At 56.1% G+C, this 26,086-nt stretch overlaps 1 protein-coding gene and 1 long non-coding RNA gene across 2 annotated transcripts; one reads left to right on the plus strand and one right to left on the minus strand.

The window, feature by feature from the left end:
* Nucleotides 1-327: 327 nt before the first annotated feature.
* On the minus strand, nt 328-7,533 carry LOC112443120 (uncharacterized). Its single transcript, XR_003031362.2, has 4 exons — nt 7,453-7,533; nt 6,345-6,429; nt 2,593-2,755; nt 328-2,418 (listed from the first exon to the last, which is right to left on the minus strand). It is a non-coding gene; the product is annotated as an uncharacterized lncRNA (long non-coding RNA).
* Nucleotides 6,619-20,313, plus strand: WNT10A (Wnt family member 10A). Its single transcript, NM_001430207.1, has 4 exons — nt 6,619-7,550; nt 8,598-8,860; nt 16,106-16,485; nt 19,194-20,313. The coding sequence occupies exons 1-4, from the start codon at nt 7,438-7,440 to the stop codon at nt 19,689-19,691; spliced, it is 1,254 nt and encodes a 417-aa protein (NP_001417136.1). The 5' UTR covers nt 6,619-7,437; the 3' UTR covers nt 19,692-20,313.
* Nucleotides 20,314-26,086: the final 5,773 nt, after the last annotated feature.

A 26,086-nucleotide genomic window follows, 5' to 3' on the forward strand; every position in this document is an offset into this window, starting at 1 on the left:
CCTTGGCATTCTTCTTATTCACTCTGGTACACATCTAGGGTCTGTATCTGCAAGCTGGGGGAGAACTGGGATCCCCTTTAATGGGCAGACTGAGGGGATCTAGGGAAAGAGGACCAGAAGCCTCTGGTGGTGTGCTGAGTTCTCAGGTCAGCCCTTGTCCTAATTCAGGGTGTGGGGAGTTTGTTTTTCTGTTTCTGGGAAATTTGAGGGTAGACTTATAAGGCCACCCAAACTCAAATGTTAACTTTATAAACGGTAGAATGTGATGAAAATATCCTTAGTAACATCAGATTTTGCTGTCATCAAAACTAGCTTCACCCCCACTAACACTGAAAAAACTTAGAATGGCATTTCCAATCAAACTTAGAGGGAGGTGAAGCAAAGCTTTGCCAAGGTTTCTCTTGGTATCCAACCACGTTTCTGCCTTTCTGATTCCTCTTGGAAAGCTAATGGTGAGGGTAAAGGGACAGAGGAAGGTTTGGGGTTCTGGGTTTTCCAGAATTGAGGGTAAGGCCCCCATCTTTCTCCAGAGAGAATGGAAGAGGACATAGCCAAATGGCTGGGATTCAGAGCCCCCAGTGTCCCCACAGTCCAAAAACTGCAGTGGAGAATGACTCTCCCATCAAGGTATGCAGAGCAAAGCATGAACGTTAGATTCAGGTACTCTGGGTTGGAAACCAGTGCTGTTGCTTAGAAGTTTACGATATAGGCCATCTTAGTCCCAGTGTCTTTACCTATGCAATGGGAATATAATTGTTTTAGTTATCCATTGCTGCATAACAAACAACCCAAAGTAATTATTCCTCATGATCCTTTAGGTCAGGAATTTGTCAGGACTCAGCTGGGTGGTTCTGCTCTTTGTGACAGAGCTGTTGGTTGTAGTCATCCACTTGGCTGATTCTGCTGGTGGCTCTGCTGGGATGGACAGTCCAAAAGCCTTCACTCATGTATGTCCAGTGTCCCAGAGTTTCTCCAGTAGCCTCCTCTCCATGTGACCAGCTTGGGCTTCCTTACAGCATGGTGGCCTCAGCATAAAGCTGGATTTCAAATTATACTGTGCCAAACTTGAAGGCAGAAATTGCAAGTGTCTTGTTAGGGTCCAGCCTTGGAAGGTACCCAGCATCACTGTCATTCCCTTTTGGTTGACACAAGTCACAGAACCAGTCAAAATTCAAGGGGAGAAAACAGATTCCTCTTCTCAATGTGCTGAGTATTTGCTAAGTCACTTGTGTCGTGTCGGGTTCTTGGCGACCGTATGGACTGTAGCCTGCCAGGCTCCTCTGTCTGTGGAATTCTCAGTAGGACAAGGGCAACTTGTTACACCCATCATAATCTATCCACATCCTCAAATAATTTTAGGGCAGATTCTTTGAGATGTGCAAAGCACTTAGCATTTGATGCAATAATTTATGTCAGGTTTGTATTTAATAAATGGTAGTTACTGTGAGAAAGGGGATAGAGACCTGATGCTTTGCAGGCATTGGGCAGGCCTTGACTGCAAATGAAGATACCCAACTCAAACTAACTTAGGCCAAAGGGAATTAATTAGTGGATCTCATACCTGGAAATGGTTGGATGGCATCACTGATTTAATGGACATGAACTTGGGCAAATTCCAGGAGATAGTGAGGGACAGGGAGGCCTGAGTGCTGCAATCCATGAGATCACAAAGAGTTGGACATAACTTAGCAACTGAACAACAACAAAAATACCTGGGAAGTCCAGGTAAGTCTGAATTTAGGCACTGCTGAGCCCAGGGGCCCAAATGATTGACATCACCTCTCTCTCTCTCACCCTGACTCCCAGGTCTATTGTTTCTACTTGTCTGTCTCTCTTTTCATACTGTCCTTATTTTCTCCTGCTGCAGACAGACTTCCTCTATATGGCAGCCTTATGTCTACATTCTTAGACTCTTAGTGCCACTGACCCAAAAAAGATCAAAAAAGAATGGAATTCCCATCAGGAGTCCTAAGGAAGCTGGGATCAGGTCAACTTGACCCGCTTGCCTATCCTTGAACTAATAACAGTGTAGGGTGGGGTGTGTGTGTGGGAGACTTCCCTGGCGGTCTTGTGGTTAAGACTCCCCGCTCCCAATGTAAGGGGCATGGGTCCAGTCAGTGGGAACTAAGATTCCACATGCTCCATAGTGCAGGAAAAGAAAAAAAACTAGTGTCCAGGGAAATGTACCACCACAACTGGCATTGGTAGCCCCCCTAGAACCACAGGGAACTGGGGCACAGCGAGGAGAGAAGATTTCTTCAAGTGAAAGAGAGGGAAGGGGAACTCATCCTGGGTATGACAGACCCTTTACATGGCTTCCAGGGCATCAGCTCTCCCCTGACAGTACCCCCTACACACACCTGTGTGACCTCACGTGGTTCAGCCCTCGAAGACCACATCGCTACCCCGGAGTGAAGCCTGTATGGAGAGGAAGTATTAGGCTGCAGTGAGAAGGAAAAGACATTTAGGTTTTCTTTTCTTTTCCAATCTTCTTCCTCCTGGCTCCCTCAAGTCAAATACCTGGGCTTCAGGGAAGTATCATGGAGAATTCGGACTCAGAATCTCTTGAACTAAGGGGTTTGGCTAACTTACCAAGGCGGGAGAATGGAGCCAGCATTGTGGGCCCATGGAAGAAAAATGAAGCACTGTACAGGATGGGGTTTTCATTCACATTTCTGCCTTCTCCAGGCTAAGCACCAAAGAATTGATGCTTTTGAACAGTGGTATTGGAGAAGACTCTTGACAGTCATTTGGCCTGCAAGGAGATCACACCAATTAATTCTAAAGGAAATCAACTCTGATTATTCATTGGAAGGACTGCTGCTGAAGGTGAAGCTCCAATACTTAGGCCACCTGATGTGAAAAGCCTGCTCATTGGAAAAGACCCTGATGCTGGGAAAGACTGAAGGCAGGAGGAGAAGGGGACGACAAGATGGTTGGGTGGCATCACTGACTCAATGAACATGAGTTTGAGAAAGCTCCGGGAGACGCTGAAGGACAGGGAAGCCTGGTGTGCTGCAGTCCATGGGGTCACAAAGAGTCAGAACAGACTGAGCGACTGAACAACTGCCTCCCCTGAGAGTTCCCTGGCTGGGTGCAACACTTACTGTTTAAAAAAAAAAAGTCTCCTGCACTTTTCTCAGAGGCCACCAGAGGGTGCACAGAGCCCAGCTTCCCTGTTAACACGGCTCACAGGACCTGCAGGACATCTGGGGAACTCAAGAGAGTTGTCAGTAAGAGAGGGTAGGATGGAAAGGAAGTAAGGAGACCCACGGACAGCTAGGTCAAGCTGCTAGGGATCCAGACTGTCTGAGACCTCTAGGCTGACCCAGATGTAGGGCTGGGATGCCTGCCTCTGTCTCTACTGCCGGGTTCTGGTGCCGGGTAGTGGTAGGAGGCGGTGATATGGGGTGTGGGATGCTGGATTTCCTCTTCTGTGATGCTAGGGAGGACAACTGAGGCAGTGGCAGAAACTGACACCATCCCTAGTAGGTTAAAAGGAATTCAGTGGGCGTAGCACGATAGCAGTGGGGGGTAAAAAGACCTAGTTTGCCACCTTGAGCTGGGCCAAGTCAGTTCCCCTCTCTGAGCCTCAGTCTCCCCACTATGAAATGAGGATACCTGATAGCACATGGTAAGAGTGCTTGCAGACTTTGAACGGGCACTCATGTGTTAGCGTCCATCTTCTGTGACCAGGAGAGACTGGGAACTACAGCAGGAGTCGGGGAACTGCCTTCTGTGAAAGGTGAGAGTGGTGGCCCGGGAGGCACCATTTTGACCATTATCCTGGTCCTCTTTAAGCTTGGAGGTGGCTCTGCATCATTGCCCTGAGGACTGGGATGGTGGCTGGAAGCAGAACTCAGAAATGCCCCAACACCATGACCACCCCACCTCCCCTGTCTTGCTCACCCAGCTGCCCAGCCTCAGGCACAGTCTGAGCCATCGAGGTCCCCTGCTGGCTGAGTGGTGGGGGACATGTGGAACTGGGGAGATGGGGGAAGAGCACAGAGGCGCTCCAGATGTGTGCGTGACCACATCAGGGAACGCCGGAACAAACAGGCAGAAGGGCGGGAGGCGGGAGGAAGGCCCAGGACTCAGGAAGCTCTTCCCCTCCCCTTCCGGACCTAACACACAGGGGTCTGGGAGACTGGAGCTGCCGGCTCTTCCCCCTTCCTTACCTTCCTGAGGGGACCATGGTCCCTGAGGCCTGGACAAGAGGACAAAGAGCTGCCTCATCACTCTGGGGCTCCTTCCCTCCCTTCTTCACAAAGCTAGCCTTCTCCAGCAGAGCATCAGGACTAAGCCTGGACTGGGCTCAGCTGGGGCCATGGGGGTCCCACCTGTTCTCACCCTGGTGCCTCCCTGGCCCTCCCTTCCCCGCAACCTCCGATGGAGCCGCCACAGCTGGAACCATTCTCCGGCGCTGCCTTTCATCCCTGGTCTCCCCCACCCCCAGTGGCCCCTGTAATTGTGGTCTCAGGCAGCGGCTGCGGGGGCTGGGGCTAGGCTGAGGGCCAGAGCCCAGGGCAGGGCCAGGGCGGGGCTTGGGGGCTGCTGATAGGGGCTTGCCCATGGCATGGGTCTTATGAGGTTGGGGCTCCAGCTGCAGACACCCTTTCAGGGTTTCATCTTCACATATGCCAAGGCCAGCCCACATAAGCCCTCGCTTCCCAGGACTAGGGAGAAGCGCCTCAGATGGGGCACTCCTGGACCCTCATGACAGCAGGCTAGTGCCATGCTTGAGTGCCAGCAAGGCTTGGGCATTGTTTGCTTCCTGGAGTTTTCAAAGAAAGGGTCTTCTCCCTCTCCCTTACATTTCTGTATTTCATGAATAGTGGTAGGGGAGCAAAGAGATCAGTCTTTATCTGATGAAGGCCAAAGGGAAAAAAAAAATCAGCCACTAAACCAGGTCAGTGGCATTTCCCAAATGTGGTCCCCTTGAAAAGCGCTTGAGACATTGGTTAGAACTGCAGACCCCCAGGTCTTCCCTCTGGAAAGGCTGATTCAGCTTCACAGAGTCCAGAATTGGAATTTCCCACAACGGCTTACCCCAGGGGAAACATACAATGCATCAAGCGTGGGACATGCTAGTGTGAATGCTAGATGCGGAGTAAGGAGGTCTGCAGCCTGGATTATGAACCCATTGCTCGAGCCTTTCTGGGCCTCAGTTTCCCCAGCAGCCAATGGGAGTATAGCTCCCCAGTCTGGCTTGTCCCTGCTGGTGCCCTCTCCCACTCTGGGCTCACGCCTCCTTCCTGGGTTGAGACTGGTTCTGCCCTGCCCCTCCCCATACCCTTCCCAAACCTTAGACCCAAGCTGTCGCTCTTCCTGCAGCCTGGTAGGGGAGAGTGGGGAGGGCAGGGGGCGGCTGGGGTCAAACCCGGCTCTGGCTGACGCAGACTGCTTCCTGCCCCCGGCTGTTTCCCTGCTGTCCAGCCAGACTGCTCCCCCCACTGCCCCACCCCCACCCCCAGCAGCCTCAAGCCCTTAATTCCTGACAGCTGCGGTGGCTCCCGGCAGAGATGGGGGAGAGGAGGAGGGAGATGCCGTCAGCCTGCTGTTGCTCAGGCCGCCACCACCACCTGACAGTCTAGGGACAGGGAAGGCCCCACCCTTCTCGTTCGATTCCCCAGGGGGAGCCAATTCCAGGAATGGGCCCCTTTTTGTCTCTGAGCCCAGAGGCTTTGGTCGTTTATCCTTAAGCCAGCAGGGGCTCTCTTCAGAGAGGGGGGCAGTGAGGTTGGGAGGGATGCATATGTATAGAGTGAGAGGCTTGTGCCCATTTTACAGAGGGGGATGTCAAGGCCACAGTGGGAATAGGTTTTGCTATCAGGGTGCAGGTTAGAGCCAGAAACAGAAGCTGGAGCCTCTGTCCCTGACTCTCTGGCTTTTGGGCCCTTACCTGGGTCTGGTACACTCAACATGCTAGGCAAACCTAGTGTTCAGCTGGGATGTGAGGACAGAAAAGAATCCCAGAGAGGCGTGGCCCTGAGCCAGGAAGCTGGTGTTCCGGAGCTCCCAGAGGACCAAGAGACAGGGCCAAGGTGAGACCTGGGATATCTACAGGCTAGACATGGGGAAGGAGGACTCACTGTTGGGACTGCTGCTGCTATGCTCAAGTGGGCTTTGATTCAGCTCTTCCACTAACTTGCTGGGTGACCTTGAGTAAGTCATGACCCTTTCTGAGCCTCAGTATTTTCTTATGAAATAAAAGGGGATGAAATAAGATAACCTCAAAGCACACTTTTAGGATTAAAAGACTCTCTAATCCCTCCTCTTAGGGTATGCCACCCCTGGATGCTCTGCTCCCAGACAAGCATTCACTGGAGTCCCAGGACTTTTACCTTCACTGGCTCATTGATGAGATGAGGTGGGTCTCATTAACCTCATTTCACTGAGGCAGAGGGTGGCTTCGTTTCCAGGAGGCACCTGTTGAAGGTCACACAGCCAACAAGAGCAAGATCGGGGGGCTGCCAACCCCCTCTGCAGGACCCCACACCTGCCTCAGCAGCCAAGCCTGGGAAGTCCCTCCTGAGGTGGGGGAGGCGAGCAGAGGGCCAGCCCCTGCAGGTGTGTATATGCGGTGGGGGGTGGGGGGTGGGGGTGGGGGGTGGGGGTGGGGGCGGGGGATGGCTCCCCAGCAGCTGCGGCTCAGTCAGGCGCACACACCTCGCAGTAACACACACCTTCCCACACAAACCAGCCAGCCGGCTCACTGGCACCGCCCTGGGCCTGATCGCGCAGACCCCAACACCTCTTCTCCCCGCCCCTCCCCGCACGGTCTGCACAGCCGCTCCCACCCCAATGCTGAGCAGACACAGTGGCCTCGGGAGGAGTACACGCCTCTGCCCCCCTCCCCCGTCGTCGTGACGTCACGTGGGGTAGAGCCCTGAGACTCGGGGAGTTGGGGGGGGGGGGAGGAAAGGGGAGGCGGCCCGAGCTCCCCGAGCCGGGACAGTCACTCACTCTTTTGGGCGGTGGGGCCGGGCACAGACAGCGCCGCCCCCCCGCTACTCCCCCCACCCCGCCGCCCGCCTCGCAAGCCCTCGGAAGCACAGGCTCACTGCGCTGTGCTCTGGGGGCTCCCCGGCACCCCAGCCTCTCTTCCCTAGCCCACAGCACCTCCGGGCCCCCCTTACACTCAAGAGGCACCAGGAGTTGTTGCAGGGGGGCCTCGGGAAATTCCCCGAACCCCTGTGCCAGGAGGTGCCCGGTGCGCCCGCCCGCCCGCCGCCCCCCCACCCGAGGGCGGTGCCCGGGGGCGCTGCCCCATGGAGCAGGGAGGCGGGCACCGTCTGCTCCGGGAGCCGTGACCCGAGTCGGAGCTGTGTGTCGCAGCCGCCCCGACCCCCCGCGGATCATGCGCCGTCGCCCCTGGCTCGCCGGTCCCACCGGGCTGTGAGCCCCCAACTCCTGGCCCATCACGGCCTGCGCGCGATGGGCAGCACTCACCCTTGCCCCTGGCTGCGGCTCCGACCTCGGCCCCAGCCGCGGCCCGCGCTCTGCGCTCTCCTCTTCTTCCTACTGCTGCTGGCTGCCTCCGTGCCCAGGTGAGCCCTCACCTTATGCCCCGCCCTCCTGGAGAGCTGGGACCCCCAGCCACAGGGGCCTCTGCGTGCCTGCTGGGGCAGGGGACCCTGAAAGGAGGGAGGGACGGTGTCGCAGGAAAGTGTTTGTGACCAATGAAAAGAGTACTCTCACAGGAGGGGATTGAACTGGTGACAAAATAAGGGCAGGCCAGGGAGACAGGGCAGTGCCCAGAAGAGTGATGGCTACTAGAGGGGGAAGTGTGTGTTTAGGGGGCAGCAAGTGCCAACCTGGAGTCCCTGCTATGCTGGCGGTACACACCTCACCCCAGGAGTAAGCTCAAATTGCCAAGCTTTACCTTGGAGATTGCCCCTAGGCAGAGGCAGGGGTTGGGAGCCCAAAGGGGGTTGCCCAGGTGGGGTCAATGAGAGATGGCAGCTAGAAGGATTCTTAGGGTGCATATGCATGTGTATGTGTGTGTGTATTTCTGTCTGTGGTCAAGTGAGCCCAGCAAGCTGACTTGTAAACAGCAGTCTGTGTGTGCACATGTGTGGATACGAGGGCTCATGGATCAATGTATGTTCAGATGAACATGTGTGTGAACTTGTGAGTGTCCATGTGTATGTATATAACTATGTCTGATGAAGTGTGCATGTGGGTAAGTGTTCCTGCATCTGTGTGTCCATTTCAATGTGTGCAGAAGTGTGTCTGCATGAATGTGACTGTCTGAAGCATACCGTTGGGAGTGGTCTCTGGGAGAACGCTTCGCTTGAGAGCATCAATGCCTGGGGATGTACTTATGAAATACTCTGTGTGCAGGCATACCGGATGTGTGCCCATTTGCACATGTTAATCGGTGTGGGTGTGCAGCCCTGTGGGCTGTCTTGGAGGGGAGGATGGTGAGAAGGTTGAGAAAAAGGAGAGTGCTTTGGGGGTATACTGATAGGCTCAACCCTCGAAAGCAGGGGTTGGAACTGAGGGATTATGGCCTTTGGGACAGTGTGTATAATTAGATGGGGCCCTACTAGCCCCCCAAAACGCTCACCCACCCCAACCCCACCTGCCTGCAGGTCTGCACCCAACGATATCCTGGGCCTCCGCCTCCCCCAGGAGCCCGTGCTCAACGCCAACACGGTGTGCCTGACATTGCCAGGCCTGAGCAAGCGGCAGATGGAGGTGTGTGTGCGCCACCCTGACGTGGCTGCTTCAGCCATCCAGGGCATCCAGATTGCCATCCATGAGTGCCAGCACCAGTTCCGGGATCAGCGCTGGAATTGCTCTAGTCTGGAGACTCGAAACAAGATCCCTTATGAGAGTCCCATCTTCAGCAGAGGTAGCTGCCTCTTACCCCTCACCCTTGCCCTGCCCACCCCATTCAGCACCCTCACTCCAGAACTGATCTACCAGCCATCCCCTAACCCACTCCCTCAAGCTGGCAAGCTCCCCAGATGCTCATCTCTTGGCCCTTGTTGCTCTCCTCCTGCCTCTTTCTGCTCTGGGCAAGTCCATGGTTGGGGGGAGGTGGGCAGTCAGACAAATGGGGCATATGTGGCTCCAGGCTGGGTTGTGTGGGATGCAGGTGGCAGGTTTCATGCCTGAGAACTGAACTCCTGGGTTATCCTGCCCTGAGATTGACTGCATAACTCAGGCCCAGGAAATACCCATATCGGTCACCTGTCTCAATTTACCCTATACCCAACTAGTAAATAGCATTTAGGATGAAGGGCCTGTGATGAAGTACCCAGAATCCACATGAACCTTTGCCCAACAGTGTAGGTGAGGGAAGCCTAAGCAGGTAAAACTATACTTCTGCAGAAGCCTTTCCCAGCGGGGAACACCACCAGCCTCTGTGTCATCCCTGCTGCCCTGCAAACCCTCTCTGAATCAGAGGCACTGGGTGTGTGCCTGTCTTCTGCCCAGTAGGCTTCACTTACCGTTCTGCCTATCCCTTTCCCCATCATGGCTGGGAGAAGCTGCAGCCTACTATCTGTCCGCCTCCCTGGACTTTTGGGTGACCCACCCGGACAATCCCGAGAGTGGCTTGGGCTGGAGATGGCAGGCGCTTTCCTCACTCAGTTCCACTCATACCCACCTCCTGCCCTGGTATTTTAAGCTTTGATCCAGGTCTTTGGAAAAAGATGGGGGTCTTGCCTCCTGGATGGACCTAACTGGGTATATCTCTCCTCCGTGCAACTACTTGGGTGGGACAGCGTGGGGACCTGATTCCTTGGGACTTGTACGATTCTCAGGTGACAGCAGAGGAGGCCAGGTACCCCTGTACTCGGTGGCCTTTGGGCCCAGGGGCTTTTGGGAGAGTCAGACTTTAATGTACCCTAATTTCAGAAAGAACTGAGTCAGGGGCATTCCCTGTCCACCAGGACCTCTCCGCGCATCCCCGGAGCCCCCAGACCAGGGTCTACCCCAGCTTCCCCCAGCCCAGCCCCTGGTCGCCCGCCCCGCCCCCGCGCGCTCTCCCTGCTCCCTCCCCCGCGCGCCCGGGGCGCTGTTTCTCCCGGCCGAGCCCAGCCCGACGCGTGTGGCGGCATGCAGCCGCGAACTAATCCCCGCGGGCCGCGGCAGACGGCTCCCGGCCCCAGCCGCGCGCCTCTCAAAGAGGGCGACCCCCCCACCCACCCGGTCCCGCGCTCCCGCCCCACCCGCCCCGCCGCCCCGGAGCCCCTCCAGCCGTCTGCCCGGAGAGGATGCCCGCGACCCCCCGGCCAATTGGCCGGCCCAACTCCGGCCCGACGCCCCGCCCTGGCCGCCCCCGCTGCCGCCTGGCTCACGGACACGAAGTGACAGGCCCCTGCATCTCTCCTGCCCCGGCCGGGCCGGGTCGGCGCTCCCCGCTGCCGGGCGCCCGAACCCACTCCGGGATTCTGGGTCACCCGCGCTCCCCGAAGTCCGGTTCTCGCCAGCGCTGGGCCCCGAGTTTGCTCCGGGTTCCGTTCTCTGAGGACTCGGGCACCCGTGTCTCTTAGGGGAGAGGCGAGGCTAGCTCTTCGCCCCTCTTCCCGGGGCCTCGGTGTCCCCTCTTTCCCTCTGATCCTCCTGCCCCCTCTAGACCGAGTGAACCCAGGCGCCCCGACTGCTTCGACCGGGGGGAGGCCCGTTCGGGCTGGTGGAGGACACGGGGGCTTTGCAGCTTGGGGGAGGCTTCGGAGCGGTGGAACCCCGCGGGGTTGGCACTGTGCCAGACGCTCCGGGTTCACCTGCAGTTTAATAAGCGGGAGGTGAGCTGGGGGGACGGGTAGGGGGGGAGGTGAGGTGTGGAGGGGGGAGACTTGCCGGGGCTAGCCGGCGCGGGGCGGCACCCAGCGCGGGGAGGGGGCGGGACAGCGCGGCTCCTGGACTCCTGTAGGGAGGCTGGGCTCCTGCCTTTGGCCTCAGAACACTGGCCTACCTCTATGGCTTCTGCCTCTCCCCCCGCCCCCACCTCCCCCATTGCAACACCTCATTTCTACCTTTCCATCCTCCTCGGAAGGCTTCTGGAAAGAAATGTCCACCCCCTACCCCTCTGCTCACCTCCCAGGGCCATCGTTGCCCTGCCTCACTCACTCCACACTCTTGAGGGACCATTTTCTTGGCCCATCACCTCAAGGACTAGCTAAATTTGAATCCCATGGGCCAGTCTTGGCGGTAAGGAGCCCCTGGCCTGGATTCTTCCCCCAGTCTCCCTTCTTTTCAAGTCATAGATTGTCCATGAGGAGATCAGGTGACCCCAGTTTCCCCATATGGCATATCAGTATGGTGACCCCTCTTCTGACCCTGGCTGCCGTTGGAGTTCTCTTAAAGGTGTACTTGGGCTTCCCAGGTGGCTCAGTGGGTAAAGAACCCACCTGCTAATGCAAGAGACATAAGAGACGTGGGTTTGATCCCTGGGTGGCGAAGATCCCCTGGAGGAGGGCATGGCAACCTACTCCAGTATTCTTGCCTGGAGAATCCCCATGGACAGAGGAGCCTGGTGGGCTACAGGCCATGGGGTTGCAAAGAGTCGGGCAGAAGTGACTTAGCATGCACATGCATGCCGCTGCGTTTAAAATTCAGAGACTGCTACCAGGAGGTGGTCTCTCAGGTCTTCCACCTGAGTGCTGTCACTGTCATCTAATTGTCCTGACACTTTTCCTGTGATGGGTTGGCTGAAGGGATGGAGTTCTCATGAAGGAGGTAGAGGGAAGGGTGTTTGAGCACCTGGAGTGGGTGCTAGGGAAGCAGGACACACAGTAGGGCTTTCCCCAACCAAGCATAGGGAGGTGGGGCTGCTGGAACCTGGGAGTTGGGAGGCAGGGAGAGTGGGGTCTCTAGGGGACTAGAGTCCTAAATAAACTGTGAGAGGACCACCCCCATCTCAGAGGCAGCTGTGACCCAAGGATCCTGATATCCCCCACTTTCAGTTCTGAGGACTCACACGGTTGGTGCTTGGGTGGGTGAGATGCTGGACAAACATTGGCTAGAAGGGGCTCTTTATTATGTGGATTAAAGAACTCCATCTCTTACTCAGGATGCAGGGACCAGAGGGAGATTTGAGGAATGGGCTGTTTAGAGCTGGACTTGGGCACTGGAGTTAGAGGGGATGAGAGGACAGGGACAGATGTGGTGGAGAAAGTAGATCACGCAGCAGGTCCTGGAGCATTGGCACAGTTTAGGTACCGCCCTCCCTAAGGCCCAGACTCATTCAGAATGGATGGAAAGAGGGGGTGTGAGGCTCTGCAGTAAGCCAGGCTCCCAGCCCAGGAGAACCCAGCAATTTGAGAGTCTAGCCTCTGCTCTCCAAGGCCCCGGCTGTTTGTCTCTCACCTCCCTTTTACATTTCACCCTCAGGGAGTCTTGTTTTTATGCGTGGGCTTGGGATATGTGATGGTACTCACATGGGGAGACTGAGGCACAGGCAGTCATATCCTAATGATTATCCTAACCATAATCCTAGTCATATCCTAACAGGATCACCTAAAGTCCTGTTAGTCTCATTTGTTTAGTCACTAAGTTGAGTCCGACTCTTTGGCAACCCCTTGGACTGTAACCCACCAGGTTCCTCTGTTCATCGGGTTTCCCAGGCAAGAATAATGGAGTGGGTTGCCATTCCCTTCTCCGGAAGGAGACCTTTCCAACCCAGGGATCGAACAAATTACCCAAAACATATTAAGTACTTGCTGTGTGCTGATCACTGTTCTGAAGCACTTTACCTATACTGTAGGGTCTTCAAACAAATCCCATGCAGTAGGTTCTATCATTATCCGCCTTTTATAAATGAAGCTTAGAGAGGTTGGGTAACTTGCCATTAGTCACACAGCTTGCACATGAGCTGCAGAGCCAGGACTCAAGTGTAGGCCAGCTGTTCTTAGAAATTGCACTCAACCCCCTGCATACTGCCTCCTAAGCTGCAAGGCCACCATGATCTCCTACCCGGTGCCCAGAGGTGAACTGGTACAACGGAGAAGTAATCCAAAAAATGGAACTGACATGCACACATGTACACACGCACTCTCACATACCAACACCTACCCATAATTGTGAAGATGTGACTGTACATTCAGTGTCACCCCTAAGTGTTCCCACATATAGGTAACCCTCTTTCTCTCTCTCTCCCAGGCCGGGAACATGAACACACACAGATTATTTGCATACAGATTATTTGTGTGGAGGGAATGGAGACCAGACTTCTCCACCTCTCCTCCTTCTTTGACTTGAATGGGCAGGTCCCAAGCTTCTCTAAACCTTCCTAGTTCCCACCGGCTCCCGAGTCATCTCTCCTCCACACTTCCCTGCCCTCCAAACCTCCTCCCCCAGCCCCTTCCCCGGCCGTTGGCTGCGTCCTGTAGCAGCAGCTGACTCCAGTTAGATGCTGGCAGTCCCTGTCCCAGATCAAAGGCAGGGCGGCTAATTGTGCGTCTTAACGAGCCCCCACCCCCCAGTGCTCCGGGCAGCCCAGCTGGCCAAGGCCCCACCCCTCTCCCCCTCCAGCTGGCCAGATGGCACTGTGCCTGCGTCTGCCCCAGACAGTTGGGGCCAGGACCGAAACTGGGGCCCAGAATGGGAGCTGGGGGCAGACCCAATAGGCTGGACTTCTCTGAATGCTTGGAGCAGAGGATGACCATATAAGCCCTGCCTGGTCACTCCTACACGTGGCTGTGAGAGGTGCCAGAGGCCATGGGTTGGTGTCTTTAGCTGCCCGGGGTTGGTAGGGGTGTTCTCTGTAGGCTGTGGACTACATTTCTCCAGACTCCTCTAGGCAAGCCCTTGAATGTAATGGAGCCTGGAAGATGGTGGTTGGGTTGGCCCAGCACATCTCCTGGAACCAGCAACTTGCTCTTGCCTGGTGTTATGCATAGACAAGGTCAGAGGACTGGGAACTGTGCTATCTGGGTTTCTAACTCAGCAGCAGGTCTTCTCCAGAGCCAAATGTCCTTCAGTAGAAAGTGGCCAGGCCTGGGAGCTGGTAGAGCTGGGGCTGGGCCCAGCTCCATTACCCCTCTTTTGTACTGTGTGTGTGTGTGTGTGTGTGTGTGTGTGTGTGTGTGTGTGTTGGGAGGGGTGCTTTCTGGGCTGCCTCTGGTGGTCTATATATGGCCATTTGTCCTAGAAGCAGGCTGATGACTCCCCCACCCCAAGCAATAAGTGCTCAGGGTCCCACAGATAAAAGGCAAGGGATAAATACAGGGTGTGCGCCTCAGCTAGAGTCTGCCTTTCTTTCCCTTGGGTCCCACCTCCCAGGGCATTGTCTACTCTTCTGGCCCCTTCTGAGGGCTCCTGCCTATTCTCTATTCCTTCCTGTTTCCTCAGAGCTAGTTTTTTCTTAGAAAAGGTCCTGAGATGTCATCAGCTGGAATGAGAAGCTAAAGAGGGATCATCTGCTTTATGGGCTTCTGGTGACCCAAGTGAGCCATGAGCTGCAGAGCTCCAGGCCTGGCTGGGGAAACAAGAGCAATAGCCTGAAACTGCAGCAGCGGTGGGTGAAGTCAGACAGCAGGAAGGAACTTCTCAATAATATCAAGTGTTTATGTAGTCCTTACTAGGAGTAAGGTATTATCCTAAGCATTTTAAATTTCTTAACTCAGTTCTTGGAACAACAATAAGACAGATGTTTTACAGATGAGAAAATTGAGGCACAGAGAGGTCAAGTCACTTGGCCAAGGTCACATAGCTATTACCAGCTAGTAAGTGGAAGAGCCAAGATTGAAACCCAGGCAGTCTGGCTCCAGAGTTCATATTCTTTTACACATCTTGTTTTTTGTTTTTGTTTTTTTTGCCAGGCAGGGAGAGGGGGACAGGGCCCTGTGATGCAGAGGGTGAGCATTAGGGGTGGGACTGGGTGAGGGTCTCTGTCCAGTCCTGGTTGGCTCTCTGGGGTCAGTGAGGCCTCCAAGCCCTCTCAGTCTTGATGCTGAGGTAGTAGGATCCAGAGTTTTTTCTTCTGAATCTCTGGCCTCTCCTAAGTCATCAGCTCCCAGCCGAGTTCTGGCTTCCCCACAGGTATCTGTGGCTCAGCTGAATCTCCTGCTCATGTGGGAGCTGTTATTGCCCTTGGTTTCTCCCACTGCTCAGACTCTCTCTGGTTCAGAGGCTGGTCAGAGACCTGCCCTTTGCCAGTCCTTTCTCAGATGCAGAATGAGATGTAGCTTGCAGGTCCAGAAGCCCAACCCTCCTCTGCAAGTAGGACTCCCCCTGCCACAGACCCAGAGGATGGCTCAAGCTGGGAATGTCAAGGAGGAGGAGCAGTGTAGACAAGTCCTGGGCTCCTGAGAGTCACCCATCTTGGAAGCTTTGCACCCCTGAGCATCTCATGAAGGCATCTGCCTTAGCTAACCATTCCTTCTCAGTGTCCAACATGACTACTCTTAACCCCGAGTCAGCAGGGGGCTCACTCCTAGCATCCTTGAGACAACCTCTTCAGCTGACCTGAAGACACCGCAGGCAGGGTGGCTGGGCAATGCCCTTTTCTGAGCAGACTTTCTGGGATGTCACGTGGGCAGGGAAGGGGGAAATTCCGCTGGTTCTTCTCCCTCCCTCTGGTACCTGGCCATCAGAGGGTGTTCCGTGATGTGCCCAAGCGGGTGGCTGCAGTCAGGATATCTTGGGGCTGGGAACCTTAGGAGGACACCATCTCCTCTTACTTACCCTTCTGCCCATTACCATCCCCTGGGGCCCAGCATTCCATCACTGGTTTTTTTTTAGGTTAAAATTTGCCTTCTTTCTGCAGGCTTATCATAAAATTGCAAATATTGCATGAGATAATAACTTAAGTCTTTGATGGCAAAAAAAAAAAAAAATTGTTTACTAGATGGTGTCTGTCCAACGGGAGAGCTGTAGACACAAACTCTGAGCTTGCTAAGGGTAAAGGGAAAGGAGTTCAAAAAGGAGGGCTGTGGGGGAGACCTCCCGCATTCCATCCCGCGTGCAGAACTTCCAGCGGCGTAATTTCTGCCCCTCTCTGAGTCTATGTCCTTGTACCAGATCCCTCCCCCGCCCAACACTGGGCCTCTGCTTCCCCTCGGTGCGGTGAGAAAGCTGGGTGGGGAGGGCAGAGGGATGGGATATAAAGGCCCTTCAAAGGCCGTAAAACCCGCATTTCTACGCCCAGGTTTCCGAGAAAGTGCATTCGCCTACGCCATCTCGGCAGCCGGCGTGGTGCACGCGGTATCCAACGCCTGCGCCCTGGGCAAACTGAGGGCCTGCGGCTGCGACGCATCCCGGCGTGGCGACGAGGAGGCCTTCCGTCGGAAGTTGCACCGCCTGCAGCTGGAAGCGCTGCAGCGCGGCAAGGGCCTGAGCCACGGAGTTCCCGAGCACCCTGCCCTGCCCCCGGCCAGCCCCGGCCTGCAGGACTCCTGGGAGTGGGGCGGCTGCAGCCCTGACGTGGGTTTTGGAGAGCGCTTCTCTAAAGACTTTCTGGACTCCCGGGAACCTCACAGAGACATCCATGCGCGCATGAGGCTCCACAACAACCGAGTAGGGAGGCAGGTGAGCGCCCCACCCCGCTGGGCCGGCTCAGACCCCTTTGCCTAGGGCCCCTCCCCTCCTCCGGGCTCATCTCTCCTTTGGAGACCGTACCACTATCCCTAACTCAGCAACTTATCGTTGTGTGTGCTTAGTCTCTCAGTCGTGTCCGACTCTTTGCGACCCCATGGACTGTAGCCCTCCAGGCTCCTCTGTCCATGGGGATTCTCCAGGCAGGATTACTGGAGTGGGTTGCTATGCCCTCCTCCAGGGGATCTTCCCAACGCAGGTCTCTTGCAGGCAGATTCTTTACTGTCTGAGCCACCAGGGAAGCCCCAACTTGTCATTGCCCCCTCCTAATTTGGTCATCAAATGTGTGTTGGCTAGCTACTGTGTGCCAGGCACCAGACTAGGCCTGGGGCTATGAGGGCAAAACAGCCTCTGCCCTGGAAGAGCTTCCCCTCTGCTGAGCAGCCTGATCCTCCCAGTTCCTGCTGTGAGCAGAGGGGAGAGCTCTGGGTTGCAGTCAGGACCTCCAAGTCTAGGCCTAGCTCTGCCACTCAGTCTCCCCGTCTATAAAGTTAGAAGGTTGAACTGGATGATCCGTAAGGCTCCCTAGTGTGAATGTTCCATGATTCTGTTTCCCTGTGCATAGACACCCCTCCTCTCCCAGGCTTTCTGTGCAGAATGAGAAATTCCTGCAAAGGGAGATTCCCTGGGGCCACAGTGGTACTGTTGTGTTTTCATCCTCATTTCTCTGCATCCCCGCCACCTCCAATATTCATACTCCCTCAAAGGTCATTCATTTTAAAGGGGGGAGAAGAAGAGGAGAGGGAGGAGGAGGATAAAGGGGGAGGAGAAGGAAAGGGAGGAAGAGAAAGGAGAAGAGGGGGAGGAAGATGAAGAAGAGGAGAGGGAGGAAGGGGAGGGGAGGAGGAGAGGGAGAGAACAGAAAGGAAGAAACAAAGGGACGGAGATGTGGAGGAAAGAAAGAAGGGAAAGTAATAGCACACATTCAATTTATTGAGTCCTTTCTCTGTTAGGCATTGTTCTGGAGCAGTATACTGTATATTAGCGTATTTCACTTACACCTACCTATGAAGGTTCTATTGTTCACCTCATGTTCAGATATGGAAAGTCAGGCACAAATAAACTAAGAAGCTTGGCTAAGGTGATGCAACTAATGAGAAAGTGGCAGAGGCAGGATTCATCTCCAAGCAGTTGAGTCCTGAACCCTTTATTCTATAGTGTAGTCTACGTGAAGATGCCTCCCTAACCCTAGTGGTAGCTCAGCACCATCTTTTCTTGGCTGCTCAGCCCCCTGTCCCTTCTCTCGGCCCTGCCCAGTCTGCTCAGGCCTTGTGTCTGGCTTCCCCTCACTCTGGCTGGCACTTTCTCCATCTCACTCCCCTTTCTCCTGGCTTCTCAGCCCAGGCCGGTTCACCTCCTTCTTCCATAAAGACTGGAGCTGATTCAGCTCTCCCATCATGACTGAGAGGTGAGGTAAACTGAGGCATACCCACCCTCAGGTCACATCCAGCTCCCACCCAGTTCTGCCCTGTTCATGCAGCTCTTTTCCCAAGCGTCCATTACTACCTCAGCCCATACCGACAGTGCCTCCTTCTCCTTGTTAAACTGGTTAATTAATGGCTGCTGCCTGTGGGAAGCAGATGTTCTGGAGCTGTTGGCCTGGGGAGGCACTGGGCTGCTTTCCACGTGGTGTTGACACCACAGGCTGCACATACAAGCTGCAGAGCCTTTTAAGACTTGGAGGAATGAGGTCCCTCTCTTATGGCCCTATTGCCGAGGTTTGAGGGCCCCAGATCATTGCTTTGTGTTTTTGGAGTGGAGCAGGGGGAGGGACATGTGGCCAGTTTCCTCTGGGGTCTCTGGTGAGGATAACGTGAAGGGGCTCTTTGGGAGGAGACTCAGGAGAGCAGGCTAAGGGCTGGGCAAGAAGTGGGTAGGTTGTATTAAGGTAACTAGCTCCCTTGGAGGCCCGGGAACCTCTCTCCACTTTCATTGCCCTGGGGGTCTGGCTCTTTGTGTTTCCTTTGGTTCTGTATTCAGGTAGAGACTTTGGCTCCTGTTGATGCTGTTTCCTAGGAGGAATGGTGGCACTCAGTGCTGGGCAGAATAAGCCCCAGCCTGTATGATGGGGAGGAGGGGAAGGGAAATCTCTCCAGCCCCTGGCCCTCCCCTTAGGCTTCTTGCAAAGTGCTACAGGGCCCAGAGGAAGAAAGAGGCTTTCTCAGACTCCCCACAGTCTCTGCTCACAGCCTGGAGTGAGGCCAGAGGCTTTGGGCTGGGAGGTAGTGGGGCCAGCACACCCCTGCTCCTGGTCCCCACCTGAGGGTTGGAAGAAGAGGGAATTTCCCTGAGGATCTGGGATCCCCCTCAGGAAGCAAGAGCCTCCAGCCCTAAGGGCCCCCTGCAGCTGCTGGGAAAGGCGGAGGGAGAGGAGGAGTGCAGGAAGGAGGGAATTCCCCTGGGGTCTGACGGGGTGGGAGGTGGAAGACAGAACAGCAGAAGAGTAGGCAGAACTCTTTTCCTGATTGCCTGGTTGAGAAGCTGTGCCACGCACCCACCGGCTTCGGGCCTCAGCCTTTGCCTCCGTTCAATGGGAGTTGGTTTGCAAAGCCTCTGAGATTCTCCCAGGCCAAGGTCTGCGTGGGGAGGAGGGCAGTGGGGCCGGCCGCGGGCGTCACCCTCCCCCGTGCCTCCCTCTGCAGGCGGTGATGGAGAACATGCGGCGGAAGTGCAAGTGCCATGGCACGTCAGGCAGCTGCCAGCTCAAGACTTGCTGGCAGGTGACGCCCGAGTTCCGCGCGGTGGGGGCGCTGCTGCGCAGCCGCTTCCACCGCGCCACGCTCATCCGCCCGCACAACCGCAACAGCGGACAGCTGGAGCCCGGTCCCGCGGGGGCACCCTCGCCCGCCCCGGGCCTTCCGGGGCCACGGCGCCGCGCCAGCCCCGCCGACCTGGTCTACTTCGAGAAGTCGCCCGACTTCTGCGAGCGGGAGCCGCGCCTGGACTCGGCGGGCACCGTGGGCCGCCTGTGCAACAAGAGCAGTGCGGGCCCTGATGGCTGCGGCAGCATGTGCTGTGGCCGCGGCCACAACATCCTTCGGCAGACACGCAGTGAACGCTGTCACTGCCGCTTCCACTGGTGCTGCTTCGTGGTCTGTGAGGAGTGCCGCATCACTGAGTGGGTCAGTGTCTGCAAGTGAGCCGACGGCTCTCCTCCCTCAGGCTGCTCCTCTGTGGCGTGCGATCTTGGCCGAACATCACCTTGGTTCCTGGGAGTGGAGGCTGGACCACGAGATTTTATAGGAACCTCCCAGCCCTGAGGTCATCAAGACTTCAATCACAGGACAGTTCAGGCTTGCTTGGACCTCCCCACTCACTTCTGTGGTCTCCAGGACAGATTTTGCCTCCCGGATATCTGCCCCAAGCTCAGACAGCTCCGTTGGGCTGGGGGTTGCCCCACACTTTAGGGCAGCGTCAGCCAGGCATGCTCTGGGCTTGCTCCTTTATCTCTTCACCTCTTCCCCTGGAGTGGGAGGAAACTAATGGAACTGGTGGGTAGGGGGAGGAGGAATACAAAGAAGAAATGGCCATCACTGAGCTGAAGTGTTTCTGCAAGAGGCCTCAGAGGTTCTCCTCCACCGGCCCCTGCCCCTCCTCGTTCATTTAACAAATATTTATTTTGCACTCTTTGTGGCCTGGCACTCTGAGGGGATGAGAGGTGCTGGGAATACAGATGTGAATAAGAGACACAGCACCTACCCTCTTGGAGTTTACATTCTGGCTGGGGAAGATGGGCAATAAATAAGAAAATGCACAAGCAAGGACATTTCAGGCAATGCTGTGTGATGTGAAGAAAATAAAGCAAGGTGCTGGATGTAGAATGATTTGTGGGGAGTGGGGCCCCTTTAGGTAAACCTGCTGGTCGGAGAGAACTGCACTCTGAGACCTCATGATAAGGAAAGCTGTGCTAAAATATTTGTGTACAATATGTATGCTAAGTCGCTTCAGTTGTGTCTGACTCTTTGCGAGTCCATGGGCTATATGTAGCCTGCCAGGCTCCTCTGTCCATGGGGGTTCTCCAGACAAGAATACTGGTGTGGGTTGCCATGCCCTCCTCCAGAGGATCTTCCCAACCCAGGGATTGAACCCAGGTCTCCCAGATTGCAGGCAGATTCTTTACTATCTGAGCTACCAGGGAAGCCCAAGAATACTGGAATGGGTAGCCGATCCCTTCTCCAGGGGAACTTCCCGACCCAGGAATCTAACTGGGGTCTCCTGCATTGTAGGCGGATTCTTTGCCAGCTGAGCTATCAGGGAAGCCAGAGCCATGCACAAATTGAGGGTTAAGGGCTTTCCAGGCAGAGGCCATGTGAATGCAAAGGCTCTGAGGTCAGAAAGATCTCAAAAGGAACAGCAAAGAGGCCAGTGTGATTGGAGGGAAGAAATCAAGGGACAGATGTCGGAAAGGAGCTGCCCAGGTTGGGGTAGGGGAATTGGCACATGATGTGTCCTTCCAGGCCAAGGTAAGGAGTTGGGATTTTATGTAAGAGAAATGGGAACCTTCAGAGGGTCTTAGGCAGGCAAGTGTCATGGTCTGATTCCCACATAGATTGCTGTCTGGGGAACTGAATGACTGGGGACAAGTTGACAGCAGAGGGCCGGGTAGGAGAGACAACCAGAGATAAGGCCTGGATTAGATGGGAGGTGGGGAAGTTGGCAAAGGGCCGGATCAGGAGCCCTGGAGGCCAGAACTCTAGCTGTCCACCTTGTGCCTGAGCCCTCTGCCACAAGCCAGGACGAGTGTTGGCCAGCAGCACCCGTCAGCAGAGACAGGAGGCACTCTGAGAGCAGTAATCCTGGGCAAGACCCAGCTCAACCCAGCCAGCCCAGCGCCCCGGGGAGCAGGTGGGGCTAGGAGGCGCGGCTGGGGAGAAGGGTGGCGGGGGAGGGCCAGGAGACTCACTGTCTGGATTCTGGTCTCTCTGAGTCCAGGTAGGGGAGGCGGGGTGTGTAAGTAAGGCTGGGGAGGGGGGGACATCCTTTCTGGGCCTCTTGTGCCCCCAGATCTCCAGCTTGGGGTACCCTTGGCAGGTCAGTTGGCCTCCCGTCTAGACCCTCAGAAGAACACTGTGGAGCTGGCAACCTAGGTCCAGCGTTGCCCTGTCCTTGGCTCTCAGAGCTGATGTTTTTCTGGAATAGACCCTCAAGGAGGAGGCAGTAGAAAGGGAGGCGAGGTCAGGATCTTGGGGAAAGTACTCTTCATCAACTTCATCCAGGCCTCCTGCTGCTCACAGTTGAGAGTCCTGCTGCCTGCCTCAGTTTACCCCAGAATGGCACCCTTCTTGATGAACCAGCCACGGATGAAGTCTTGTTCCTTTTCCTAGTTGGCAGCCTACACACATCTCCATACCTCCCTGGCCCTAACTCATGTCTCTCCACCACTGAGTAGGGGTGAGAAGGAAGGAAGCCCTCCTAGTGATGCACCCCCGTAGGGTCACCACCTGGGTGAGCTGCCCCCGCTCACTTGCCCTCAGCTCCCTTCCCTCCAGCTGCATCCCAGCAGTTCCCAGACTTGCCTAAAGCAGCAGGGCCTTCCACATGCTCAGCTCTTATGCCTCTGGAAAAGACAGGGTTTCTCTCCCCATCCCCCCAAAGACAGCCCCACAAGCAGGCGGGTGAGAGTCCCCTGGGAGGAGGGGTGGGCAGGAGCAGCCAGACACACCTGCCTCATTCCTTTCCTCTTGTTCACTCCGGAGAGAGCTGTGGGGGCTGGGTTACCTGCCTTCTTTCTCCCTCCCATTCAGGGTAGGAGGTAAGGGAGAGGCAATGAAGGCCTGGGGAGGCGCTCCCAACCCCTCTAGCCCTCAGCAGCGTCCACTATATCATTAGCTGTGGCTTCAGCCTCCTCTGCCTTTCAGGCTTTAGGACAGAGCTGGGGGAGGAGAGACTGAAGATGAGAGATATAGAATGAGGTTTGGGATAATGAGGTAGGAGCTATAACACTGTAAAAGGTGTACCTCTAGAGGGAGGGCTGAGCCGTGGGGTGGAGCACTGAACACCAGGTTGTGGGGGGCATATCCCAGTCAAACCAAGTCAAGTCATGGTGATCTATTGTTGTTTAGTCACTAAGTTGTGTCTGACTCTTCGTGACCCCGTGGACTATAGCCCACCAGGCTCCTCTGTCCATGGGATTTTCCAGGCAAGAATACTGGAGTGGGCCGCCATTTCCACCTCTAGGAAATGTTCCCAACCCAGGGATCGAACCTGTGTCCCCTGCATTGCAGGCAGATTACCTACCGCTGAGCCACCAGGGAAACTCTCATGGTGATCTGATATATGCTAACTTTACCTTGTAAAGAAAGAGAGGGAAAGTTGGAGAAGGAACAAATAGGGTGTTGCCCACTCCGCAACCTCTCTCTGGGTCTGAAGCTGACTAGAGTTCAAAGCAAAGCTGGACCCCACATTTGAAAAAGAGTGTGTGGGACTTGGTTGGGACCCTAAAGGGAGATGTGCAGGTGATAAGGGGTGGGAAATGGGGCCCGAGAGGCACTGGGCTTATACACACTGGCTGAAAAGTGAGGCAGAAATCAATGTGCTGATTGGAAATAGGGGAAATAGACTGAACTAAAGTGGGATGGTGAAGGTAAATGGGAGGAAGAACTTGCCAACAGCTCAGAAAGGACCAAGGTTCAGATCTGGAAATGAGAACAGAAGGTGGACTAGAGTTCATTCAGATGGGGAGAAAGCCATCCCCACCCCAACACCTTTCACCTTGATGGACACTGGGCCAACGCCTTGCAGGAGGAAAAAGTATCATGGAGCCTGGATGGTCCCAAAGGTTAGAAGGGAGGGACCTAAGAAAGAACGGGGTGGGTAGATCAGCAAGCAGTGGTGGGGTTAAGGGTCAGGGAGAGGCAGCCAGACTGGAGTGGGGGATCAGAACCTAGGCATCCTGCTTTTCAGTCGCCCAAGGTCCCTAGGCCAGAAAAAAGAAGAAGGGAGAGGCAAAGGCAGAGGCCTCTGCAGCTGTAGGAGGGCCAGGTGGATGAGAAGCAAGGTCGGGGGCATCCGGGCCCTCCCTTGCCTTCCTCCGAATTAATGCGCCCCTAGCTAGCCCCCGGCAGGGGGCCTTCCACGTTGGAGCTTGGCCAGGCCCTAGTTGAGGCCTCCCTCCTTCGCTCCCCCCGCCCCTTCTCATGTGGTTGCCGGCAGCTGCCTGCGGTCGCCCCAACCCCTGCGCTCAAGGCTCGGGGACTTTCCAACAGGGGAAAAAATGACTTAATGAGAGTGCGAGCCGGGGGCGGGAGGGACAGGTCCCTGTAATCACCGCTCTGCTGTGGGGCCTGCGCGCCTCCGGGCCCTTCCCGGGCTTCCTGCTGCCAGCGGCCCCCTCGGGCTCCTCTGGGGGAGGGGGACGGGCTGGCTCAAGGGGATCCCTTTTCAAGTTCCAGGCTGTTTGGGGCCCTCCGGCTGCCTTTGCTCCCTAGTCCTGCGTGGAGGCTGGGACGCCCCATGATCCCTCGCTGGGTTTCGTCCTTGAAGTTGGGGGGTTGCAGTCTTTCCTAGGAGCCAGGGTCATCTTCTGATGGATTAGAGGGGTGCCGGAACCGGAGCAGCACCCTTTTGCCACTTCGCGGCTGCGCACTTCCAAACGCCCCCGGTTGCTGTGGCAACCAGGGCAGTTGAGGTGTGTCCGCGGGGCTGGGAGGCGCCCCCCGCCCTTTTCTAGCCGCCCTCCGGGCCAGGCCCGGCCGCTGCGGTGCGCGGGGGTGGGGGTGTGCCGTTACCATGGCAAGGGTGCGCTAGGAGGGCACATTCTTCCCCAGGGTGGGAGCGCCCTGGGGATACGAGAAGGGGGGTGACGGGGGCGGTAGAAAGGGGAGGGGAGAGGGTCAGAACTAGGGAGGAGTCTCGGACAAGGGGAACCAGGGCTTTTGGGGTTGGGATGGGGAGTTTGGAATCTGCCCCCCGCCTCCATACCCTAGATCTCCGGAGACTTCCCACTCTTCTCCCCCAAACTCTCGCTGGGGTTCAAGCCCCTCATCCCCCGTTCCCAGGGAAAGGATCCAACTACCGAACCCGAAGGTCTTTTGGCTTCCTCCAGGGTGGGGAGGGGTTCGCCGAGCCAAGTGTCCATACCCTACCCACCCCCCACAAGCGGAGCTGCAGTCCAGACTGCGACCCGAAGCCCTGCAATTAAGCCCTTCGCCCTCCCCTGCGCCGCCCGCCGGTCCTCTGCCAGGCAGGGCCTGCACCGCCAATTACAGCGAGCGCGCAGCAGCTGATCACTCCGGAGTCCTGGAAGCGGCCCGGGGTGGGGACCTCAGGCAGGTCAAGAGGGCGGGGTCCCAGGGGGTAGTCCCCGGCCAGGGGTCCTTAATTAAAGCTTCGGGCTGTAGCCCTATGCGCAACTTCTCCGCTCCAGACAATATGGGGAGGAGAGGTCTACTCGGTGCTCAGTCCTTCTCTGCCTCAGTTTCTTCCTCCTCGAACGCAGAAAGAGCGCAGGGTGTGTGTGTGGTGTGTCTGAGGACGCAAGAGCTCAAAGGACGCAAGAGCTCAAGGCCCTCAAGGCCGGCTCTCTTTCCCGCCGCAGACAGCCGCGTGGGTCTCTCCTGGCCCGACGCCCCGCGGGATAGACCGGGTTCTGTCCTGCTGAGCCAGCCGGTACCGCGTTTTTCTGGGAATCGGAACATGGCGCCCCCTCTGGGCGGGAGGTTCCCACGCTTCTACCCCTACAATGAAAAACAGTCCCGGAGCCTGCAGGGCAGCGACGTGGGGACTCTGCCACCACATTTGCCCCCTGCCATCCCTTCTTCCCTCTCCCCTCGCCTGCGGGTCTGCAGGGGCTAGGGGAGAGCTCAAGTCGCCCGTGGTCCAGCTTCGCACATCTGGCCCGCAGCTGGGACCCGCCCACTTGGAACTGCTGTGGACCCAGCGCCCTCTGTTGGTGCCTAGCGGCGGCGCACCAGCTTTCCGCCTGGACCGCCGCCCTCCTGGGGTCTCGCTCCAGTTCCAAGGATTTCGGGTTCCACCCATTCGGCGCCCCATGCCCTTGCGTATACCCCACCCTCTGCCTCACGTCGCTCCCAAATCCGACTCCTTAGGCTTTTTGCTCTCCGCCGGCCGCTGCCTCGCTGACTCTCCTCGGTCCCTGTGTGCTTAAAACCTTGTCCGGGGGACCCAGCTGTCACCCAACCTCCCATCTCAGTCGTTCAGGCTTCGAGGGCAAGTACTGTGGTGAGGTCTCTCGGCGCCCAACATAAAAGTCCGCAAATAGGAACATAATTACATAAATCGCTGCCCATCTGCTGGATGGAATTCCTCGCTGCGCCCTTAAAAATGAAGTGGTTGGAAGTATATTTAGGGACTGAGACTGTCTGCTCTTCATCTAGGAGGGGGTGGGTGTGCAAGATGCAAAATAGCACAAGGAAGTATCCCTCCTTTATTGCAACAAAAAATTATAGATGTGATTTGCATTTTAAAGTCTAAAATAGGCAGCAAAATCCTAACAAATTATTTTCGGATGATGGAATTATAGGTGGTTTAAAATTTGTCTCCATTTTATCTACATTTTTCATTTACCTTTATTGCA

Source organism: Bos taurus, chromosome 2 (assembly GCF_002263795.3).
Source record: "Bos taurus isolate L1 Dominette 01449 registration number 42190680 breed Hereford chromosome 2, ARS-UCD2.0, whole genome shotgun sequence".
In the NCBI taxonomy this organism is placed as follows: domain Eukaryota; kingdom Metazoa; phylum Chordata; class Mammalia; order Artiodactyla; family Bovidae; genus Bos; species Bos taurus.

Excerpts from the sequence above, each read along its gene's own strand:
- WNT10A (NM_001430207.1), top strand. The coding sequence starts at position 7,438 with ATGGGCAGCACTCACCCTTGCCCCTGGCTGCGGCTCCGACCTCGGCCC. Across the intron at positions 7,551-8,597 it reads CTGGCTGCCTCCGTGCCCAG|GTCTGCACCCAACGATATCC; the intron begins GTGAGCCCTCAC and ends ACCTGCCTGCAG. Across the intron at positions 16,486-19,193 it reads ACAACCGAGTAGGGAGGCAG|GCGGTGATGGAGAACATGCG; the intron begins GTGAGCGCCCCA and ends CTCCCTCTGCAG.